The sequence below is a fragment of the Bidens hawaiensis genome, unplaced genomic scaffold (genome assembly GCF_021521415.1).
Source record: "Bidens hawaiensis isolate Kalapana, Puna unplaced genomic scaffold, B.hawaiensis_p1.1 tig00041228_1, whole genome shotgun sequence".
Classification (NCBI taxonomy): Eukaryota; Viridiplantae; Streptophyta; class Magnoliopsida; order Asterales; family Asteraceae; genus Bidens; species Bidens hawaiensis.
The window spans coordinates 29023-51406 of record NW_027497303.1 but is presented as its reverse complement, the minus strand read 5'-3'; the positions used below and the strand labels follow the sequence as shown (position 1 = coordinate 51406).

General features: G+C 33.0%; 2 protein-coding genes and 2 non-coding genes across 4 annotated transcripts; 3 read left to right on the top strand and 1 right to left on the bottom strand.

Moving 5' to 3' along the window:
• Positions 1-1035: 1035 nt before the first annotated feature.
• On the top strand, positions 1036-3767 carry LOC143592788 (proline-rich receptor-like protein kinase PERK15). Its single transcript, XM_077072617.1, has 7 exons — positions 1036-1681; positions 1798-2349; positions 2419-2505; positions 2593-2663; positions 2747-2823; positions 2906-3053; positions 3156-3767. Exons 1-7 carry the CDS (start codon positions 1036-1038, stop codon positions 3600-3602), a joined length of 2028 nt encoding a protein of 675 aa, XP_076928732.1. The 3' UTR covers positions 3603-3767.
• Positions 3768-10384: 6617 nt separating this feature from the next.
• Positions 10385-10486, top strand: LOC143592791 (small nucleolar RNA Z43). Its single transcript, XR_013145987.1, has one exon. It is a non-coding gene; the product is annotated as a small nucleolar RNA Z43 (small nucleolar RNA).
• A 247-nt stretch (positions 10487-10733) lies between these two features.
• LOC143592790 (small nucleolar RNA snR60/Z15/Z230/Z193/J17) lies at positions 10734-10823 on the top strand. Its single transcript, XR_013145986.1, has one exon. It is a non-coding gene; the product is annotated as a small nucleolar RNA snR60/Z15/Z230/Z193/J17 (small nucleolar RNA).
• A 7804-nt stretch (positions 10824-18627) lies between these two features.
• Positions 18628-21623, bottom strand: LOC143592787 (uncharacterized). The gene is made up of 3 exons (XM_077072616.1): positions 21376-21623; positions 20381-21298; positions 18628-19660 (listed from the first exon to the last, which is right to left on the bottom strand). Exons 1-3 carry the CDS (start codon positions 21475-21477, stop codon positions 18842-18844), a joined length of 1839 nt encoding a protein of 612 aa, XP_076928731.1. The 5' UTR covers positions 21478-21623; the 3' UTR covers positions 18628-18841.
• Positions 21624-22384: the final 761 nt, after the last annotated feature.

The following is a 22384-nucleotide window of genomic DNA, read 5'->3' as shown; positions in this document are numbered from 1 at the left end:
AGTTTAAACCAAGTAATTGCAATTGATTTGCTAGAAATATTCATGGATGTTAGATTACCTCGGCTTATACGTTGAATCTATTGTTTGTCAAAGATGTAATAGATTTTGATAAGGTCTCACCAACATTTAAAAACTGTGTAAAAGTTAATTAATTGCGGTTTATATTTATTTAGTTTTTATCAATATATTTCTATAACATAGTGATATTTTTTGATGGTTTGAATCATATTTATTTTTTAACCCGTGTTTTACACGGGCTCTAAAACTAGTTTTATATATACACATACACACTTCCCGCCAAAATTGGCTAAAATCTCGCTGAAAACATTTATTTTGGCTGGAATCTTGCTCGAAACCGTTGATTTTGTTCTCAATCTTGTCAGAATACACCAGCTAAGTTTGTTTAAATCAGATTTTAGCCTGATCTAACCATTGACTAATTAATTGACCGATTAGCCCAAAACTAATAAGTAGGGTGAAGACTGGCGATTAATCGAGAATTAAACACCTTATCGAAAGTTTTACAAGATTTATTATTGTCCATGATTTTTCTTTCATATTGCACGATTTCCCATAGTCAGATCAAGATAACTTCAAAGAGTTTTTACAAGTGTATTTCCAAACTTGTAATCGGTACAATCAAATATGGTAACGTTAAAACATAAAATAGCTAGCTACTAAAGTACTCACGTTTTGAAAGTTACCAGTATCTCATGAGGAAAAGAAATTATTAATTTTACATTACAATTACTTAACATATATAGTATTGGCAAGTATAAAAAAGCAAAACTATCAACATATATAGTGTGGCCAAGTATAAAACTAATCTGAATTTATTTTCCAAAAAATAAAATGTTTTTAAAGAAGAAATAAGTGGAAGTAAAGACAAAAAGTAAGGCATGGGCCCCGTAGTGTATTCCCCATACGCACAACTACACGACACACATTTTCCTTTAACTGGAATTCTCTCTCTCTTTTTTTTTTTCTTTCAATCAAACGTACGTTTCCCACGGAGAAACTCTCGGCCCCTTGATTATGTCTTCTCCTCCACCGGCAACTTCTCCTCTGCCGCCGACCACAACACCTCCCACCACATCACCACCACCAGCCACTCCTGCTGCCCCACCTCCTGCTTCTCCACCACCACCGGCTGCCTCTTCTCCACCACCCGCCGCCTCTCCACCACCTCCAGCTGCCTCCTCCCCATCACCGGCTTCATCTCCCCCACCACCAGCCGCCTCTCCGCCACCTCCTGCCGCCTCTTCGCCGCCAGCTCCGGTCGATTCACCACCGCCTCCGGTTACTCCACCTCCTACTACCTCACCTCCGGCGCCACCCACTACCACCTCGCCACCTCCACCATCTCCTCCATCGCCGCCAGGATCGCCGCCATCCAATCCGCCGCCACCGGCACCGAGGAACACTCCACCCAGTCCACCATCTCCTCCGGGAAGAACTACACCTTCTCCACCGCCGCCCAGAAGCGTATCCTCCGGTCCCACCACTGCTCCATCGTCTGACAATTCATCCGGAATTTCCACCGGAACCGTCGTCGGGATCGCAATCGGCGGCGTTCTAATACTCGCAATATTAAGCCTCATATTTATTTGTTGCAAAAGGAAGAAAAGAAGAACACATAATCCATCCAATATCTATATACCCCCACCACCTCCTCCTAAAGGTCGCTCACAATAATAATAATAATAATAATAATAATAATAATAATAATAATAATAATAATAATAACTTTTGTTTGATTCAAGAATAATATTTGTAATGTTTGATTTATATATGCAGTTGATCCTTTTGGTCACGATCCTCAACAATGGCACCATAACGCCCCACCACCAGGCGATCACGTCGTAACAATGGCGCCACTAAAACAACCACCACAAATAGGAACACATTCACCCGCCAGATTACCTACGCAGCCACCGCCACGGCCATTATACATGAGTAGCGGTGGCGGTTCGGGATCGAATTTTTCAGGCGGTTCGAATTCACTCCCGTCGCCAACCCCGGGTCTGTCACTAGGGTTCTCGAAAAGTACGTTTACGTACGAAGAATTGGCGATGGCTACGGATGGGTTTTCGGATGCTAACCTTCTTGGACAAGGGGGGTTCGGTTATGTGCATAAAGGGGTTCTTCCGAATGGGAAAGAGGTCGCGGTTAAGCAATTGAAAGTCGGTAGTGGTCAGGGGGAGCGGGAGTTTCAGGCGGAAGTTGAGATCATTAGTCGTGTTCATCATAAGCATCTTGTGTCCTTGGTTGGTTATTGCATTAGTGGTGCTCAAAGAATGCTTGTGTATGAGTTTGTTCCTAATAACACCATGGAGTTTCATTTACATGGTATGTTCATTTCATCAAATTATGTCAGGAATTAAACCGTTTTTTTAATATGTTAACATAATTTTGCAGGGAAGAATCGGCCCGTGATGGACTTTGCATCACGGATGTGTATTGCTCTTGGATCTGCTAAAGGACTTGCTTATCTCCATGAGGACTGTAAGCTCGTTTAGAGAACGTTTATTATGCGTTGAAAAGATCCGAAATTTTAAGTTCTTTTTTTGACAATTTTTTATGTGTTTTCAGGTCATCCGAAGATCATTCATCGGGATATCAAGGCTGCAAACATACTTCTTGATTTCAGTTTTGAAGCAAAGGTAAAGGTTTTTTCTTCTTATTATTTATTTGTTTTTTTTTTATGTCACGAGTTTGAAATTCTCAAGTTGACATGATTATTTAGGTTGCTGATTTTGGACTTGCCAAGATTACTTCTGATGTTGCTACTCATGTATCAACCCGGGTGATGGGAACTTTTGGGTATGCCTGTTAGAGTATAATCATAATTTCAACTTTAGTGAATTGTTTCTCATGTTTTTTGCTGTAAATTTATATTATGTAGTTACCTAGCACCAGAATACGCGTCTTCGGGCAAACTCACGGAGAAATCCGATGTTTTCTCGTTTGGAGTCATGCTCTTAGAACTGATCACAGGACGTAGACCCGTTGACACAGCTAATACTTACATGGACGATAGTTTAGTCGATTGGGTAAGTGAAAAAAACTCATTGGTGTTTTTTAAAAAAAATTTGGATCTGAAAATTGAAACAGTATCCGGAGACCTTGTTTCTGACTCGTGTATGAAATTACAGGCAAGACCATTGCTGACTCGAGCGTTAGAGGATGGAAACTTTGACTCGATTGTTGACCAGCGTTTACCACGAGACTACAACCGTAACGAGATGGCTAGGATGGTGTCATGTGCAGCTGTGTGTGTGCGCCACTCTGCTCGCCGCCGGCCCAAGATGAGCCTGGTGGTTCGAGCCTTAGAAGGTGACATGTCACTTTCGGACCTTGATGATGGGATCAAGCCGGGACACAGCTCGGTCTACAACGGGAGCTCAGACTATGACACGGCTCAGTACAATGAGGACATGGCCAAGTTCAGAAAAATGGCTCTAGGCACACAAGAGTATGCTAGCAGCGAGTACAGCCGACCCACGAGTGAATACCCGTTGAACCCGTCAGGCTCGAGCAGTGAAGGGCAGATGGAAAATTCGAGGAAGTATATTAGTCGCGGTTTTAGCGACGGGTTTTGACGAGAATTGTACATAAGGTTATGCTATTTCTTGATTATTTTTGTTTTGTATTTATTTTGAATTTTTTTTTTTTTGAAAACGATACACGATTCTTTTAAGTTGAAAGATTCAAAGGGTTTTGTTGAATTGGTGGGATTTATAATAAAGTTATAATATTGAACGTGACAGTTGGTACGATGGCTATTTTAAGGGTTGACAAAATACAAAATAGTGGTAGCTGACATTGATACCACGTTTTATGACTTGTAGTGGCAAGTGGATATATTTTGATCTAGTCATTGGTTTAAACTTATTCTTCTAACCAAGTATTATTACTAATGAATGACTATGTTTTAATTTGTTATGTAGTTTAATGGTTTGTTGTGATGTAGTTATGTGAATTTAACAACATCCACTAACATCACAAGACTATGGTACAAGAATAATCTATGACCATTGACCACTCTCCTAATGTAGATTTCAGCTATTGTAATTTGTAACAGCGGACTTCTTAATGCTTTTAGCATGGATTTGATGACAGCTTTCGTTACATAATTGGGCCATGTAAGGATTAATCGGAGTGGGTTCGGGATCCTTGTTCCACGTTGTTCCCTCTTTTGTAGGGATGACAATTGGACATGTTTGGGTCTGATATTGGTAAATCCAGTCATATACATGGATATAAAACCGTGTCCTCAGATATATGTTAGGTAACTGGTCGTCAGGATGTTCAAATTTATTTTTTTCTTATCACTGTACTTTTTATATAATTTTATTTTTGAACTATAATGAATCGAAATATGATAAGTTATGTGTCTATTATCTCTATAAATAGTTTGAGCTATAAAACAATTATTATAGGAAAAAAAGAAAAAAAAAAAGATTAAACTCTATTTGTTTTCCTCCGTTTATTGTGATTGCTTTTGTAAACTCTTATCTAATACTTTTTAAATATACGTTCGGAATAAGGTTAAAGAGTACCTTATGCTATGCCTTTAGATTCCACACTTCACTTATCCAATTTTGTTATTCCTCAATCTTAATCACTATTTGGTCCATGTTCCCTGTAACACGTAAACTAGGATGCACATTTTGTCCTAAATATTCATACTCGTATCTGTACCGATTTAGCTTATTTGGTATGGGTATTGGTACTCGTTTTTATTGAATTTTGGTACATGTAGAATCGGGTACAAGTACGGGTATATTTGATATTTTGTACATGTTTGGAATATGCAGGAGTTTAATTGAGATTCTTTAAAATTAATATATAAAATAAATTATCCAATCATGTTATTATTGAACAAGTAACAAACGTTTCTTCGGTATTAAATAATAAAACATCCAAGACTCACCAAACAAACAAATTACTTAAAGTCAGCGATTGGATTAAGGTTCTTCAATACTATCTTATTATTAAATCAGCGACCAATTTGGTACGCATCACGTACCTATACGAGTACAGGTACCCCCGACTAATTCAGGATGTTTGTTACTTGTACTGGTACCGATTTCAAGATCGTCGAAGATTTGAAAATAAAAAAAGCAAAGTGGTACAAAAACGGGTACCGTACCAAAATATCCGTACGTATATCATACCGAAAAATTTGGTACGAGTATTGGTACATATTTTTATTGATTTTTGGTACGGGTACACTCGAGTACATGCACGGGTATAAATACAAGTATGGTTGTACCAAGCTCATCCTAACGTAAGCGGGTTCATTGACACATGAAATGTGCCATGGAAATCAAAATTTTCCCCACATTTATACTTGTTATTCATTGATTAAGGTTAAATAATATAGTCTTAACGAACCATGAAGGTGAACATGCACGATCTTCCTCTAAAGTCAGCATTTGTTTCACTAGCATTAACAGTCAATTTTCATAACTTGTATACTGGTCCAAACGTTAAATTGTTGACCATCAATTACGCCGATTATCGTCTAATTTGACCAACACTAAAAGTTGCTCTAAACGTAAGACACTCAACACTGACCAACACTTTATTTGACAATCCTCAAAACTGTCCGACATAGTTTATAGGTGTTGATATTTTATCAAACTTGATAATATAGGAGGTGATTTACATAGGATTGATATTCATTTATGCTAAAAGCTGTTTTTATAATTACAACAATTATATTTAGTAATTTAAATATTGCATCGTCTTGTTGGATCGAACTATTTTTAATTGGTTTGAATATATTGGCCGGTTGAAAACATTGACTATGGAATTATTGAACTTAATCGGATCTTGCACGTGCCCAAGCATTGGATTTGTTTCTATATAGAAAGATATTACAAAAAGGAAAAAAATAGTAAAAATTGAAATGCCATAAACAAAAATATAGAATAGAGAGTAAGATCATTCACAATCTGTCCATTAAATTTAGTGAGTGAAGTTCTTATAATTTAGAGTGTTGTAGTAGATGAGAGAGAAAATTCATTGATTTTTCCGTATATTTAAAATCTGCTGTTCACCCATATAATTTTTTAATATTTGTTGAAAGTGGTTGTGAGTGAAGAGAGAACAAAAGTAATGATAAATATATAAAAAAGTCTTATTTAATTAACAATAAGATAAAAAATATCATGTTTTTTTAGTATAATTATGGATTTAGAGATGGTGAATTAAATAGTAAATGCTCTAACACAACTTCACAAGGTTTTTACTTGGTTGTTGGCACATGGCATTACAATTAGTTGGTATTGAGTAAAACACAAACTAAATGTTAACTATAGTTTTAAAAATTGAGAAATTAAATCGGCTAAACTAGCCAATCCTGTCTAAATTGTTGAGTTTGAGCGTTTGAACAATTTTTTTCCAGTTTCTCAAATCATGGTTTGTATTAAGGTTTATAAAAATCATAGCATCGTACTCAGTATATCCTACAAATAGCAAAGCTATGATAGGGTCTGAGGAAGGTAAGATGTAGACAGCCTTACCTCTGCCTAATAGGGATAGAGAGACTGCTTCCGGTGAGACCCCGACTCGATAGTAGTTTTGCATCAAGCCTTGGACATAAGGCACATAGCACTCAAACATCGGGACACCGGCTGATTGGTACATGTACCATTGTCTTTCGGCTATCAACGGCACCACATGATGCCTGGTTAACCTTCCGTCACTTTTAATGTTATTTTCACGATATTAGTAAAATAACGTCAAAATTAGTGTAATTTCACTTTTGCCCACCCGAGGGTTCACACATATATACATTATATGCGCGCGCGCATTGTATATGTGCAATAACTACATATTCAAAAGGGAAAATTTCATATAATAGTAACAAATTTTAACCATTGTACCAATTAAGTTAATCTAACTTTATTTGTTTCAATTAAGTCACTCACAAACTTTTTTTTGTCTCCAAACTTTTTTTTGTCTCAATTAGATTACTTACTAAACGTTTATTTATTTATTTGGTCTCAATTAGATTATATAATGAATTACTGCTTATCTTTTTGAATTATTATATCATTCTTTTGAACGGCTAAGTATTATATCATTTGACTAAATTAATGTTAGATGAATTTAATTTATTTTTTTGAACGGCTAATTATTAATGTTGTGCTCTTGTGTATGATGTTAATGTCAAGAAGTCATTTGATAACCTTAATAATTGGAGGGAAGAGTTTTTAATTCAGGTAAAAGTCTTGATTTCGTAGTCAATAAGGCAACAGTACACACTATACTCTCTGTTTATTATATTTTTAACCAATATTTTTTTTTTCGTCATAAATCATGCTAGCCCTTCTGGCCCTGAAAACTTCCCGTTTGTTGTGTTGGGGAATAAGGTAGATGTTGATGGAGGCAATAGTCGAGTGGTAAGATAATCTTTGTTGTTTTGGATGGGGCTATTAATGTCAAAATATGTAGGTTTTTGTAATATTTAATATCAAGATTTGTGATTTCTTTTAACTTCTAGGTATCGGAGAAGAAAGCGAAAGCATGGTTTGCTTCAAAAGGGAATATTCCATACTTTGTAACTTCTGCAAAGGAGAGGTTCAATGTTGATGCTGCTTTGAGTGCATAGCCAAAAACGCGCTTAAAAATGAACCTGAGGAAGAAATGTAAGCTCATATTCGTAAGCTCATATTCATATTGGTCAGTTAACGCTTTAATTTCTTGAGTTGTGTGATAAGTAATGAATATGTGGTTGTGGATCTTATTACTTTATATAATGGAAGAAAATGATGTAAATGATACAACTAGAGGTGACAAAATAGGCAAGTTTAATAACGGGTGATAGCTTAAGATTGTGTTACCCAAACGCAACCCATTTAACCTATTTATCAGAACTGGTCAAACAGGTTGACGGGTTGTAATCAAGCTGTAAACATGTTAAATGGGTCATATTATTCATATACGGTGGTAAAAACAAACATACCCTCTATTAAACAAGTTAGATATGACAATCCAAAACGTACAACCCTAATTAAGGAAGTTTTATGCATTGTGAATACACCTTTGGTGAATTTTGACCCTCTCGACCTGTTAAATGGATTATGCATATTTTTAATTATTCATTTTTAGGTTGTCAGTGAAGCTACCTTCCCGACACGATTGATGTGTCAAGCGGGCAACAACAATGATCATCTTCTGGGTGTGAGTGTTAAGTGTTTACTTATGTCATATGGGACTCAAGAGAAAAAGATGGGAGTTGTATGTACAGTTGGAGGCGTTGAGATCAGTTGCCACAAGCACACATGACATCTAACTTTGTCATTGGTATGTTCATTTGTTGTTTTGCTTTGCTAAAGTTGACTTGGACTTTGATTGATTGTTGGTGTTAAAAACTTGTGTGGTCATTGCTGAAGATTTTAATGCTGTAAATATTTATCTAGTTTCAACCACTTTTTGAACATGCAACAACAAATGAGCAGTTTGAATGTGTTAAATGTGTTTACATGTCAAAACATTACACGGACCTGAAAAAAATCATTTTTTTTGTTCTTTTTGTAGTCTTTTGACATGAAACAGATTTTTGAGAAAGTTCTAAACAAAGTTAATTTAGCAAACCACAGGCATCAAGTAGTAAACTCTTATAAAAGTAAATTGGTTAAATGCAACATTAGTGTGTTCAGCTAAATGTGTTTGCGGGTTACACCTAAACTTGTTTACGTTAAACTCAAATCTTCGAATATCATGTTGGGTTCGTATCTTGTAAGAAATTCACACCCCCGTTGTATATCAAAATTTTTAAACCTGTTTGGCAAAGTAACATATCAAAGTCAAAGTAATTCAGATTTTTAATGCATTTATGTTTATAATTCAAATATTTATGGTGGCGGTATGGCGGTCACGGTGGACCAATGATGGCCAGTGAAGTAATCAAGACATAATATAGCCTTTTGACTTAAGTTTTTCTCGATAAGACAAGTTTTGATATGGAGGGAGTTTTTTAACCTATTTCATATTTTTTTTCTAAGTATTTTGAACTTTAAATTTTCTTGTCTGGATAGTTCAAAGTTCGTGACCTTCAAGTTAAGCCGAAACATCTTCTCAGATGATGGTGTTTTTCCAAAATCTGTTTTCTTGATTTACCCAATTGGTCAAAGAAGTTTTTTTGATTACTTGATAAATGTCATATATCTTATTGTACCATGGTACAAATCCACCCCACTTATGACCCCTAGTGATTATAATCCATCTCTTTACAACCATATCAATAATATGTGCCAAGCATATCTTCATTAGCTCCTTTTATCTCGATACCCTCATAGCTAAAAATATGTTTAATTGTTTAAACATGGCGACATTGACCACAATCTTAAACGAATGATGTTTGATGAACAAAAACAACACTTGATAATTAAAAGATAACGATCAATCTAACTTTTTATGATGCCAATTAAAAGATGACTGAAGAAACATGGATCTAATCAATGGTTAGGACTGGATCTATATTTCCATTGGGTATGAGTTAACCAAATTAGGTTAAAGTGAATAGAACCAAGCCAAATCTAGATCTGATCCTGCATACCAGAACCATCGTGAACTTGTTACGGGAAGGACAAGACGGGAGTCTTCCCGTAACCACCTTCGACATGAGAATAAATACTGTTCTTATAGAGAGAGAAAATATAAAGTGATTGATGTAATCTGAAAATGTGAATGGATACCTCATGAAGATATTTGGTATCCAGAGGTGCACAAACCTGGTATTTTTAGGAACCGGTTCAGATATGGTCAACAAAATTCAAAACATGGTCTAGATAAAAAATGGTTATAGGTATAGTCGGATATTTGACCGGTTCCACCGAGTTTTTTCCGGGTAGGGTTGGATCGGGTTTTGACCGGGTACCGGTGGAAACGGTTCCACTAGGTCCGTGGGAAAACCCAAAGCCCGGTTCGTACCCACGGGTAGGGTCAGTCCGAAACCAGTTTTTTTGTGCTCCTCTAACCTCGGCCATCCAGATATCGAAGAAAGCTGAGCGGAATGACGGTAACACTCCATCCACCCTAAATTAGTTTTTTATCCCTAAAAGTACTTTTAACACTCTCTTCTAGATAAACAATACGTGTTCCTCTTCCTCATATACGGTTTGGATCCAAACGGGCCTGAAGCCCAATACAGGAAGTAAACCCTAGGAAGGACCCCTCTATAAGTAGAAACGCACATCGCATCGATATTCATTTCATAGCAACTTCTGGATCTAGAGTGAGTTTACCGTTTAACATTAATGTTACAGATAGTACCTGTGTTCTGTTTTCTTTGTCTCATGTTTGGCAAGTTGGGATTTCAATTCATCGTTGTTTTTGGTTTTGAATATTTTTTAATAAAATTGAAAAAGGGCAATGACGATGCTATGTGATAAGGTCTCGTTCGTCGTAACGGTGATGTATAATCACCTTGCCGACCATCCTGTTATATCACCACCCATAAACTGAGTCCTTTTTTCATTATTTGTTGTTTTTTTTATTTAATAGGCCTATGATTAAATTTAAACAAAGACAAGCATATGTCTGAATTCAACCGTGTTGTTTATTCTAATCTTCTCAATGAGGCCTTTTATTTTTATAAAAAATTCTTGTTTATCTAGTTTTAAGTCATATATATTTTGTGTATGAAAATGTTTTTTTTACGTTGTGATGTTTTACTTTTATTATTTTAGTGTTTATAAATTTGTGATGAAGATTGGGAAGTTCAAATGATGATTATTTGCATAGTTCAAATGATTTTTATTGTGATTAGAAATTATTTAGTCTTTCGCTCCTATCTGATGAACTTCTCTCAATTTTTATATTTTTTTTAGGTTGTGCTCTTACAAGTTATCATATGAATCTTTTTTAAAGACGGTGTATTGTGAGCTATTTTAGGTGTTGGTACTACCTTGCATCGAAGATAAGTTGATAATTCCCTAGCAAATCACTACTGATGATGTTTTCTGTTCATTTTGCCCCTTGGTCTGTTAGGTTAAGTGATTGCGGTATGTGTTGCCAGTGGTGAGTTGCTGGGTTGGTGTTAATGGATTTTTGATTCATTGTGGTACAAAGTACTTTGGTTGGTATCCACTACGCTGCTTTAGTTTGTCCAATAGGATCTTCTCATGGTTCAGGCGGTGTTTGAGTTTTCTTATTTTTACCTCCTTATAAAATATTAACTTTTACAAGTTAAAATAATGTTTGTGTAATATAACTTATTAAGCATTTTAAAGAAGAAAAAAAAAAGTTTTCATAAGTTAGGATGTTAAAACTTCTTATATTTATATAAGGTATAAGGAGCTACATATAAGGAATCCCAAACACCCCCTCAAATGTAAATAAGAATTATTAGTGCATACACAAATATGCACTTGTGACCCTAACATGAGTCAAGAAGATAAAACAACAATTTGGTATCCAATGTGTGAAACTAGAACCCTAAACCAGATTGAACCTTGTCAATTTCAGAAACACTGAATTTCTTGCAGTCAATTTTTTTCTAAGAGTTTTGTACTTTTGGATTTGAACTCTTTTGCACACATCAGATCGATTCATAAACTGACGTAGGTTGAAATGGAATTTCAAGAAAATTAAACAATAATTGATCGGCGAAGAACTAAATTGATCTATTCGGGAGATTTATTTAAAAGCAACAGTATGTATATATTGTGCTAATGAGTGATAATAAACTATTACAAAAAGTAATAACCAGATTGGATCCCGTGTAATATGAGTTGATGGATAAACAGAAACAGAATACAACTGAATTACTCTAAAGTTAAGGACTAGCTAACTACATCTCACAACGTCTTATATGCCATGGACAGTGCTATTCGTGGCATATAAGGATACTTTGTTGAAAAGATGTTTTTTTGTTCTTTTTTTGTTAATTTTATTTTACTTTTAATTATTGTTTTTTATTTTGTTGTTTTAATAAAAATAGATCTTTTTTTATTTTCTTTATAAAAATTTATAAAAATTATGATGAAACAAAGTTATTATTTGTACATTCTCGTTGTAATGGTGGTGGTTTTTGTGTTTTTATTGTACAACATCGTCGTTGTTCTCGTGACCAAGCCCAATATTCAGTGCGCTCGCTTTACGGTTAGAATGTGGTGGTGGTTTTGTGTTTTTTATTGTCACATAATCCTACGAATTAGGCATCACCTGTTACCATGCTAGTGACGCTGCCATTTAGATAGATTTCTACATTTTTTAATTATTTGCACAAATTTTTTGTAATGGTTGTGTGTGTATAAATATATCATTTTTTTACGTTGCTTTGTTATAATTGTTGTAATTCTTGATAAAGAAAATCAATAAAAAATTTTTTAATAAAGCAACAAAATGAAAAACAATAATCAAAATAAATAAAATTAAATTAAAACTAAAATATACATTAAACCTAAAAATACAAAAAACATATTTTTCTTAAAAAATATGTCATGGATAGAGCTATACGCGATAGCTAGACAAAAGACAACAACAAAAAAACGTCTTAAAACACCTATACGCGACGGTTTGAGCGGTTTCTAACCACACTTCTGGTGTGATTAGAAAAGCTGAAAGTTAAATACAAAAGTATAATCACATTATCTTCTCATATCTTATGAAAAGCTGAAAGTTAAATACAAAAAGTATAATCACATTGTCTTATCATATCTTATTAATCATTTAAGATTGTTTATTAATTTTCCTTTTATTTTTAAACATAATTTATTTTTATTTATTTTTTAACAAACAAACTTTAATCTCTATAAATTCAATTTTTAAGTCTGGGATAATATTTTGTTTTAAAATATCATTTTTATACACACAGTCTATCTATTCTTATAAAATAAAATAGTTGTGCCATATATAATCACCTTGTTTCATCTAACAATTTTTTCCCCATCAAAACACCTTTACTTTTATATCCAATAAATAAAGATATTTAATTTTATATATATATATATATATACTAGTTTGATCATCTCGTGTTACAGGAGTTTATTTAAAGTTTTGTTTTTAATAGTTTATGATAATTATTTTATTTTGCAACGTAGTTTTGTTTTAATTAAATACATATGTATTAGTTTGTTATTATATTGTTTAACGTTTGGGTTTTATTAGTTGAGATGTTTAGGTTTTTCAGATTTTTAACGAACAAACATAAACGAACACGAGCATGTTGATTTTTTTAAATGTACAAACATGAACACAATATGTCTAATGAAAAAAGAGGTGTTGATGTAGTTTACGATGGTGGGTAGTATTGGAATTTAACCGAGGATGGGATGATAGACCAGCAACGAAGAACATATAAAGTAGATAAATTAAATTAGGTTTGATAATGAAAGTGTTTATCAATAAATGAGACCTTATAACCCTTTTGAGGGCTATTAGAGTTTGATAATTAAGGGGTTATTTCACAAATAAGTGAGTTGTTATAACCCGTTTAAGGGTTATTAGGGTTTGGTGAGACCCATGACCCGTGAAAATTATTGTTTGCTTATATAATAGTTTTACAAATAAATGAGATGTTATAACCCATTTAAAGACTATCCGGGTTTGGTGAGACCCATACCCGCGAATTCGGGTCAAATGCATGAGAAGCCTTCATTTACAAATCAAGCAATCTGGCAGCTCTAGAGAATGGGGGGAACAACTTGAGAACGACACCTAGGATTTTATGGTAGGCAATTTATATAGATAGTTATATATATATATATATACATACATAAGGTAGATGTGGTAATATGAATGAGTTGGGTTGGATTTGGATGATGAGTTAAAATGGGTTTAGGTCAAGATGAATATGAGTCAAGATGGATTTTTAAAATAGAGGGTTAGGATGTGTATGGGTCAAGATGAGTAAAGTTAACTCATCTTAACCCAAGTAAAGGTTAAAATACCGAGAGTTTCAAAACCCTCTAAAAAAATTCAAAAAAATTAATAAAAAATAATAACTCAATATATAAATCAAAAACACAAAATTTAAATTAACTAAAATGTTTCATCCGTCATCCTCGTTCATAAAAAAACCGGTTTTGTGTCGGTTCAGGTTGATTTTTTCGGTTCGGTTATTTTTTTCTTTTCGATCACTTTCGGTATCTATTCGATTTTAATGTTTTTGGTTTCGATATCTCGGTTTTTATTCGGTTTCGTGGGTTTTGTTTGAAATAAACTTGAATTCTCGGTTTCTATTCGGTTTTGTGAGTTTTGTTTCAAAAATACCCATTTAGGTTTGTTTTGTCACCCTTATATTAAGGTAATCATAATAGATTATATCTACCTAAATCGTATATTTAAGTTTAAATTTTAGTTATAAAAGTCAACTTAAGTTCTATAGTATCTCCAAAATTAAGTCGTTTTTATTTATATAAAATCAAACTAGTTTTTATTCTCTATATTACGGGGATTGTTTTATATTATTTGTTCTAATATTTGTTTATTTTTTGGATTTATATTTTTTTATTGTATGAAAGTTAATAATATATTTATAGTTTGATAATAAATTGTTTGACAAATAAATGAGATGTTATAACTCGGTTTAAAAACTATATGGTTTTGATGAGACCCAAGACCCGTTTATTTCTTTTACTATAAAATTGGTTTTTTAATTATAAATAATATTTAATAAAGTTAATAATATACTTATGGTTTGATGAGACCTAAGACCCATTTATTTTTTTACTATCAAATTGGTTTTATAATTTAAATAATATATATATCTTTTTTAAATAAATAAGATATTAATTTATTAGTATATCCTATTTTATAGGATTTTTACATCAATAATTTGATGAGAATAATTTTTTATTTATGGAGATGTTATAACCCGTTTAAGGAATATCTAGGTTTGGTAAGACCAATACCCATGAATTTGGGTCAAATGCATGAGAAGCCTCCATTTAAAAATCAAGCAAATCTGGTGACTCCAAAAAAAAGGGGAGTGACCACATCGCGACCCGTAGGATTTTTATGTTTTCATTTATATATATTATAGATTTATTTAAATAATACAATTTTTTCAATAAAAAAAAGATTAGTTTCTTAACAACATATACAATAATCATATTAAACCTTTACTAATTTGTTAAATAAATCTTATTATAAATAAACTAACAAATAAATAAACATGTTTATGGTATTTTATTAATTGGCTATCAAAAAAACCCAAAATAAATGTTTTTTCATAATAAAGTTCATTACTTTTTATGTTATTAGATTACAAACCATTTAATTATATAAATATTTGATGAAATTGTTGATATTCTAATTTAAAGACATATTTTTAAAGTCATGATATTTTAAATTTACTAATTTGCTATCTATATTTATAAAAACACATTAGAATTTGTTGTATGATTTATTTGGGAAAAATGCATGTCTTGAATTTAACCAAAAACCTAATCTTAAGTCTAGGAAGTGAATCGTATGATATCAATGTTGTAAAAGTAGGTCTACAAGGCCGAGTACTCGCTACAAGGTATGGCACTGAGGAGAGTTTCTTTAACTCCGTCTACTTACTAAGAATCAATAGAAGGTGGTCAACCTCAGCCATAATCACATCTAGCCGGTCAACTTGGGCCGATTTTAACTTAAAAAATAAAACATAATTCATATTTCTATAATATTAAAAAAAATATCATTTATTTTTAACTAATGATTAAATAATTTTAGAACTATTTATTATTTAAAAATAAATTTATTTATTTATGTTGATATTCACTTATTTTATTATAAATATTAGCAAACTTATTATATTTGACATATATATAGTATCCAAAAGTTAATTTTCTTTACATTTACCATTTTCGAGTACTCTCCGAGCACTCCCCAAGTACTCCGAGTACACCCAACTCCTCAGTCGACCGCCTAGGATCCGCCCAACGACGTTTACAACCTTGTCTAATATGAAAGTAACAAAAATCTTTGTATATTGGCTTTTGGAATTTGGTGAAGGAAAATTTGGTGGTTTGAGTGACGGAGATCCGGTTATAGATATACTTGATCATCTTCTTATAAGCAATGTTTTAAAAGTCGTTAAGCGGTCCCAAGGCGGCCGACCCCCTTGTAGGGAGTACTCGGAGTACTCGGGGAGTAATCGGAGAGTACTCGGACATGGTAAATATAAAGAAAATTTATATTTGGTTATTATATATATGTCAAATATCATAAATTTATTATTATTTATAACAAAATAGGTGAATATCAATATAAATAAAAGAAATACATTTTTAAATATAAAAATATTCTAAAAATTACTAATCATTAATTAAAAAAATGATATTTGTTCTTTAATATTATTGATATAACAATTATGTTTAATTTTTTTTGAGTCAAAATTGGTCCAAGTTCACCGATAAGATGTGATTCTGGCTGAGGTTGACCACATTTGACCGATTCTTAGTAACTAAGCGGATTTACAGAAACTCGCCTCGGTGACATACCTTGTAGCGAGTACTCGGAGAGTACTCGGCCTTGTAATCTTACTTTTACAACATTGCTTATAAGTGATTCATTTGATACTATCTCATATCGAATTGATTATGTGTATCATTTTATTTTTGACCATGCATTTAATGCATAATATTTTCAAAAGCAAGTGATACTTGTGTAAAAAAATTATGTCATACAGGAAGTTAATAACCTTTCATAAGATTCAATGGAATATCTATCTGCATATGATATTTGTCAATAGAGCATTAGATAAACTTTTTGATTTTTTTAATAACTAAAAGTATAAGGTTTTTAAACCATAAATTATTAAATTTCAATTTGATGATAGTTCTAAAGGTCAGTGTTTCAGTTATGCAATTAAAAATGTTGTTTAATAAAACAATTATATAACGGAACAATTATGTCAAATCAAATGAAAATCATGTTATAAAAGCGGATTATATATCTTGAAGCAACATTAGCCATCACACTTTTATCCCTAGAATTGGGTTAACACATTCACATAAGAGAACTCCATTTAAATTTCAAAGACAATTCCCACTTGATGTATGTCTTGGAATAACTATAAATAAAAGTCAATGACAATAATTTTTTATGATTGGTTTGTATTTCGAATGTCTAGCGTTTACTAATGGTTAATTATATGTTGCATTATTTAGAGTAAAAAGTAGAGATAGACTGAAGTTATTAATCTTTGATAAATTTGAGAAAATTATCAATACCACGTCAAGTTGATACAAAGAAGTATATTTCAAATGTAAATCATATTGTAACATTTCATTTGACATATAACTTAATATATTGTAAAAAAATAAACGACTTAGGTTAATGTAAGTTTTATACTCAAACCTCTAATTTTCAAATTTAATTTGATTTAAATAGTTTCATTTTGAGTTCTCATAGTTTTCCTTAGAATTTAACAATATTTGTTTGGTTTTGTTTTCATTTGCTTTGATTTTGAATATGTTTTTACAAGTTTTCTTATTATTTGATTTATATGATTATTAGGGGTTTCTTGTATTTCGTTAAATTAATTCGTACTTAATTCTTTGTCTTGAATGTGTTTTATCTTAATTGAATGATTTTATCGTTGTTTTTATGTTGTGAAGTTGGATTATATTTTGTTCCTAATAGGTAAAATAAGTTAAGCTACATTTTTAACTAAAAGGAAACAAATCGAAAACAATCCAAAATATGTATTTAAGTGTACAAGTGCCTTTTAATGTTTTCTATGATAAAAAAAGATTACTTTGTAGTATTATAGGCCGTGGTCATATTTAGCATATTATTTTTGGACATTATGGTATTTCCATGATTTATTTGATAGGTTCTACTAATTTTGATTTCAATGTCATAACTAGTATTTGAGAAATAGTCTTAAAATTTCAGTAATAAGAAGTATAGATATGATATATATTTTTTTTCATACACATTATGTACTTATTGCTTGATTTTATTTGGATCATTGTAATACACAGTGTCTATAGCTAGTATTTAAAATACTAATATTGGTATGGATGTTTTATTTTTAAAATAAACCAAACACCAGTTTGGTTTGCAATTTATAATTAACAGTGCATATAATAACATATCAAAAAACTTATTAAAAGAGTAATAAACAAAAATGTTATCTGGAATAACTGAATTTACGTATTATATATAATATTTTTTACCATTATGGAATGCGGGCTCTAACCTAGTTGATAATTGATAGAAGATTAACACCCAAATTGGTTGATTTTTGAATATTGTCGATGATTTATCATTACATCTAATATTTACGTTTGACTTAAGCTAAGTTAAACTAGCTATGATTCTCGAAATAATTTGGGAAGTGAAAATATTACATTATAGATAGTTAGATACACACATGTAAAGTCGATATTTGTTGGATCTTACATGAGCTTCTCTTATATTATTCATTTGATCAACAATAATCTTCCTAATCACCGAAGCAACCCCAAACTTTCCACACACTGTTGTTCAAGATCCACTAGATCCGCGGACTTTTGTGGCTACACGCCTCTTAACACTTCACTCAATATAAGAAATGATAATAATAGTCTTGTATAAACTAGTACTTGGCATCTATGAACTTTCAAACTAAATGCTAGAATCCCATTTTGTGAAACCTCATATTTCCACAAAACCAAATGGCCATTAATCAAAATGTAATGATCTATACAAAAAATATACTGTTTTGTGACGATAAAAGATCAAAAAACATGTACATTACTTTTTGGGTTCGGTGACGAATGAAATGTGTGAATGTAGGCATTCTTTATACAGATTATACAATTTTTGATAAGCACATAAATTGAAATGAATCTACACCCTTCAATCTTTTTTTCCACTTCAAGAGGCTTTCTCTATGTAAACCTCAAAACACCAGCCTGCAAGTGTTCATGTGTCCGTAAAGTGAAACCCGAACCATAACCTGAACTTGCTTGTGAAACAATGACATCGTTTTCACTCCAAACCGACAAGTATGGACTGGCTTTCTTGTCACACTACTTAAACTCTCTGGTGAAAACTTTGATCTTTCAACAACAATTCTACTTCTTGACTTCATAGTTGGTGATCCATTCCCATTATTAATCAAATCAACGGTTTCATCATCGCCATCATTTTCAAAACAATTGTCATTATCATCTTCTTCAACATGATCCAAGATCCTCTTAGCTTCATTAGTAACACCAATAGCACGCCACGCTTCTGCAACAAGCTCGATAGTGTTCTTTTGTGGAGCAATCCCTTTTTCTTCCATTATTTGCAGCAACTCTTCGGCTTTCCACGGTTGTCTAGCTTCCCCAAATCCCCAAATCAAAGTTTCAAATGTTTTCAGGTTAGGTGAACTTCGCATTTTGCCCATCTTGTCGAAAACCCGCATGGCATTATCCATCTGTCCTGCACTACACCATCCACTAATGACAGTAGTGAAGATGACAACGTTTGGGCTCACTATTGACTCCTTCATAACTTGCAAAAGTGCTTCGGCTTTCTCGGGTTCTCCAGCCCGGACATAGCCCTTAGCTAAGATACCAAACGCGTGAATGTCGGGTTCGATTCCGCTCTTGATCATGTCATCGAAGATGTCTTGACATTTGTCCATCAATCCTACTGAACTCCATGCATTCATGATGGTGCTGAATGTAATCACATCGGGTTTGACCCCAAATTCCTCCATCATCTCTAGTGTCTGAAATAATCATCAAAAAATTATTAGTTCGATCCTCAAGAACCTGTTTTAGATTGCTTATATTCAAGCATTCTAGAAAGGTTAAATGTTTCTTTTTGTAAAAAATCAGTGTCCTTCGCATGCGGGTCAACGGGTTAAAAGTTGCATGTATTCTGTTGTTAATGCATACAACATTCTAAATGGACTTTAGTTAGGGAACACAGTGTTCCACTAAAGTCATTCAACATTAATTAAGTGTGTTTCAATCATATGTAAAGTTCTTTATAGGTGTTAACATTTTTAAAAATTAAGTGAGGCAATTGAAACATATATCAATCTTGGTAAACAATAAGTCATATTTTGTTCCAGTTAGCTTGAAGCAGGAGGTAATATTTAAGAAAAAGAATTCCCTTAATGATAACAACGTTTCTTAAGGGAAGTGTAACCAAGATTCATATATGTATGTTTCCTTCGTTTTGGTTAATTATTTTTAATATATATAGAAAAATTATTACATAGGATTGTGACACCTAATGAAGGTCGACCAACTTCAAATGAACAATTAAACTTTGACCGACTTAATGAGACAATTGGGAAACTTGGTTACCCCTTTAATTAATGGTTAAGATTATGCCTGTAATACTCTTGTTTATGCAGTCATCAATAACACATTAATTATTTAAAAAGGATTTAGACTTGACAAAAGGTGTTTATGGATCTACCCAACCTACCAATACATACCTCATCAACTCCATCAGAATCTGCTGCATCAATAAACCCTTTAATAAGCGAATTGAACACGACATCATTTGGTAGCACTCCAAGATCCTTCATCCGGTACACAAATCTCATAGCCTCATTCATGTTACCTTCTCTACAATACCCGTTAACAATAATCCCACACGTTCGCTTATTTGGAGCCACTTTATTATTCTGCATCTGATATATCATCCCTTCGGCTCTATACGTCTCCCCATTCAAAACATAAGCTTTTGCTATCGTGTTATACGTCACAACATCCGGTTTTATACCAAACTCAACCATCTTATCAACAACATTCCACGCTTCTTCAATATTCTTCTTGTTACACCAAGCTTGCGCAATAATATTAAAAGTTCTATCATTCGGTTTCACGTTTTCTTCCAATGTCAACATCTGTAACAACTTTAAACACTCTTCGGGCTTACCTATGACCCCAATCCCTTTGATTAAAGTGTTTAAAGTGCTCGTTGTAGGCTTACAACCACTATCTTTCATCTTCTTGAACATTTTCATGGCTTCTTTAATGTTACCTGACTCTGAGAACGCGTTGATCATGGCATTGAAGAAGATTGAGTCGGGTTTTAATCCGTTGGATTCAACCTTTGAAAGGAGGGATGGGATTGAATTGAACCGCTTTTGGAGGGTTAACGCGGCTAAGAGCGTTGTGTATGTGACAAGTGTCGGTTTGTGGCCATCTTCGATTAAATCCTTCATGATTGACTGGACTTCTTGTGGCTTTTTCTTCTCGATTAATACTTTCATAAGTTTGGTTCGTGAACGGACCGTTTGGCAGCTGTTGTGTTTGTTTTCTTGACAGGTGGTGCAGCGCGATTGAGTTCTTGAACTCACGACAGCTGAAACCGTACCAAAGTGGACCTTTTCGGGCATATGCGTTTGCTGAAATACGAGTAAACTTATTGTTAGTTTGTTGGATTTATGTAATATTCATACTTTGAAGTAAAGGTGTAGTGTACCATGGTGGATGATGCTTTGACCTTTGACTTGCTTATGATTGGTCTGTTTTGGTGCTTGTTGATGATCACAGAATGCAATCTTTCTCTACCAACTTCTCCCATTTTTCATGTAAATGCTTCTTAATATCTTGAAACTAAGCAATTTGACGTGTGGCACTTGACTTTGACTTTGACTTTCACCTCAAATTCATGATCTTAACAGACACATGATGGGTATATGTCTTAGACATCCTAAACATAATCATGAATAAAGTAAGCAAAACAGATAGTATTCGTGGGTTGACCAGTCAAACCCGACCGAACCCGTTTAGACTAAACCCAAACCCGTGAATTTAGTAGTCATATTCAAGGGAAAAATAACATACAAATCAGATATTGCAAACTTAAAGATTCAGTTACTTGTTTCCAAGAATCCTGGAAATTTAGCTCTAATAATCAAATTATGTTCCAAGATTACATTTTTTAGCATGAAATCAAACTAAAACTCCAAAAAGATCAAAGCTTTTTGATGATCAAAGAACTTAACATCAATCATAATGTGTAATCTAGAGTTTGTTTTAGAAAAAGAAAGAAAAGAAAGAGAGTACCTGTTTGGGTGAAGCAGGATGAAGCAATGAGGAGGGAGAGATGAAACTCTCTTTCTGCACGTAGGAAAGGAAATTTGTAGTTTAGTGACACCTGGATGAAATCTTATCCACAAATATTATCAAGAAAATCAAAATGGCTTTTGAATTTTCTCATAAATTATTATTAAGTTTAAGCTATTTTCTTGAGGCTGCAAGTTTATAGCTTTTTTCATATTGTTTGGTGTTTATTTGGCCACGTCTTGCTTTTTAGCCTTCAGAAAGTGATCAACCATACCTTTGGCAATTGGCTGGTGTGCGTGGAGTTTTACTGACCTGACTCTAGCCTTTATTTTAAAATTTAGTTTTATATCAACCGTTAAAATTAGAGCTCGTTTAATAAACAATCTTGAGCATCACTTCATATGTTAAGCATGCTTACATGC

Bases quoted from the DNA above. Each gene is read 5' to 3' on its own strand.
- LOC143592787 (XM_077072616.1), bottom strand. From the start codon at position 21,477: ATGGGAGAAGTTGGTAGAGAAAGATTGCATTCTGTGATCATCAACAAG. The intron at 21,299-21,375 runs GTACACTACACC...CTCGTATTTCAG, and splicing joins TCAAAGCATCATCCACCATG to CAAACGCATATGCCCGAAAA. The intron at 19,661-20,380 runs GTATGTATTGGT...TGATTATTTCAG, and splicing joins ATTCTGATGGAGTTGATGAG to ACACTAGAGATGATGGAGGA.
- LOC143592788 (XM_077072617.1), top strand. From the start codon at position 1,036: ATGTCTTCTCCTCCACCGGCAACTTCTCCTCTGCCGCCGACCACAACA. The intron at 2,506-2,592 runs GTAAGCTCGTTT...ATGTGTTTTCAG, and splicing joins TGCTTATCTCCATGAGGACT to GTCATCCGAAGATCATTCAT. The intron at 2,664-2,746 runs GTAAAGGTTTTT...ATGATTATTTAG, and splicing joins ATTTCAGTTTTGAAGCAAAG to GTTGCTGATTTTGGACTTGC.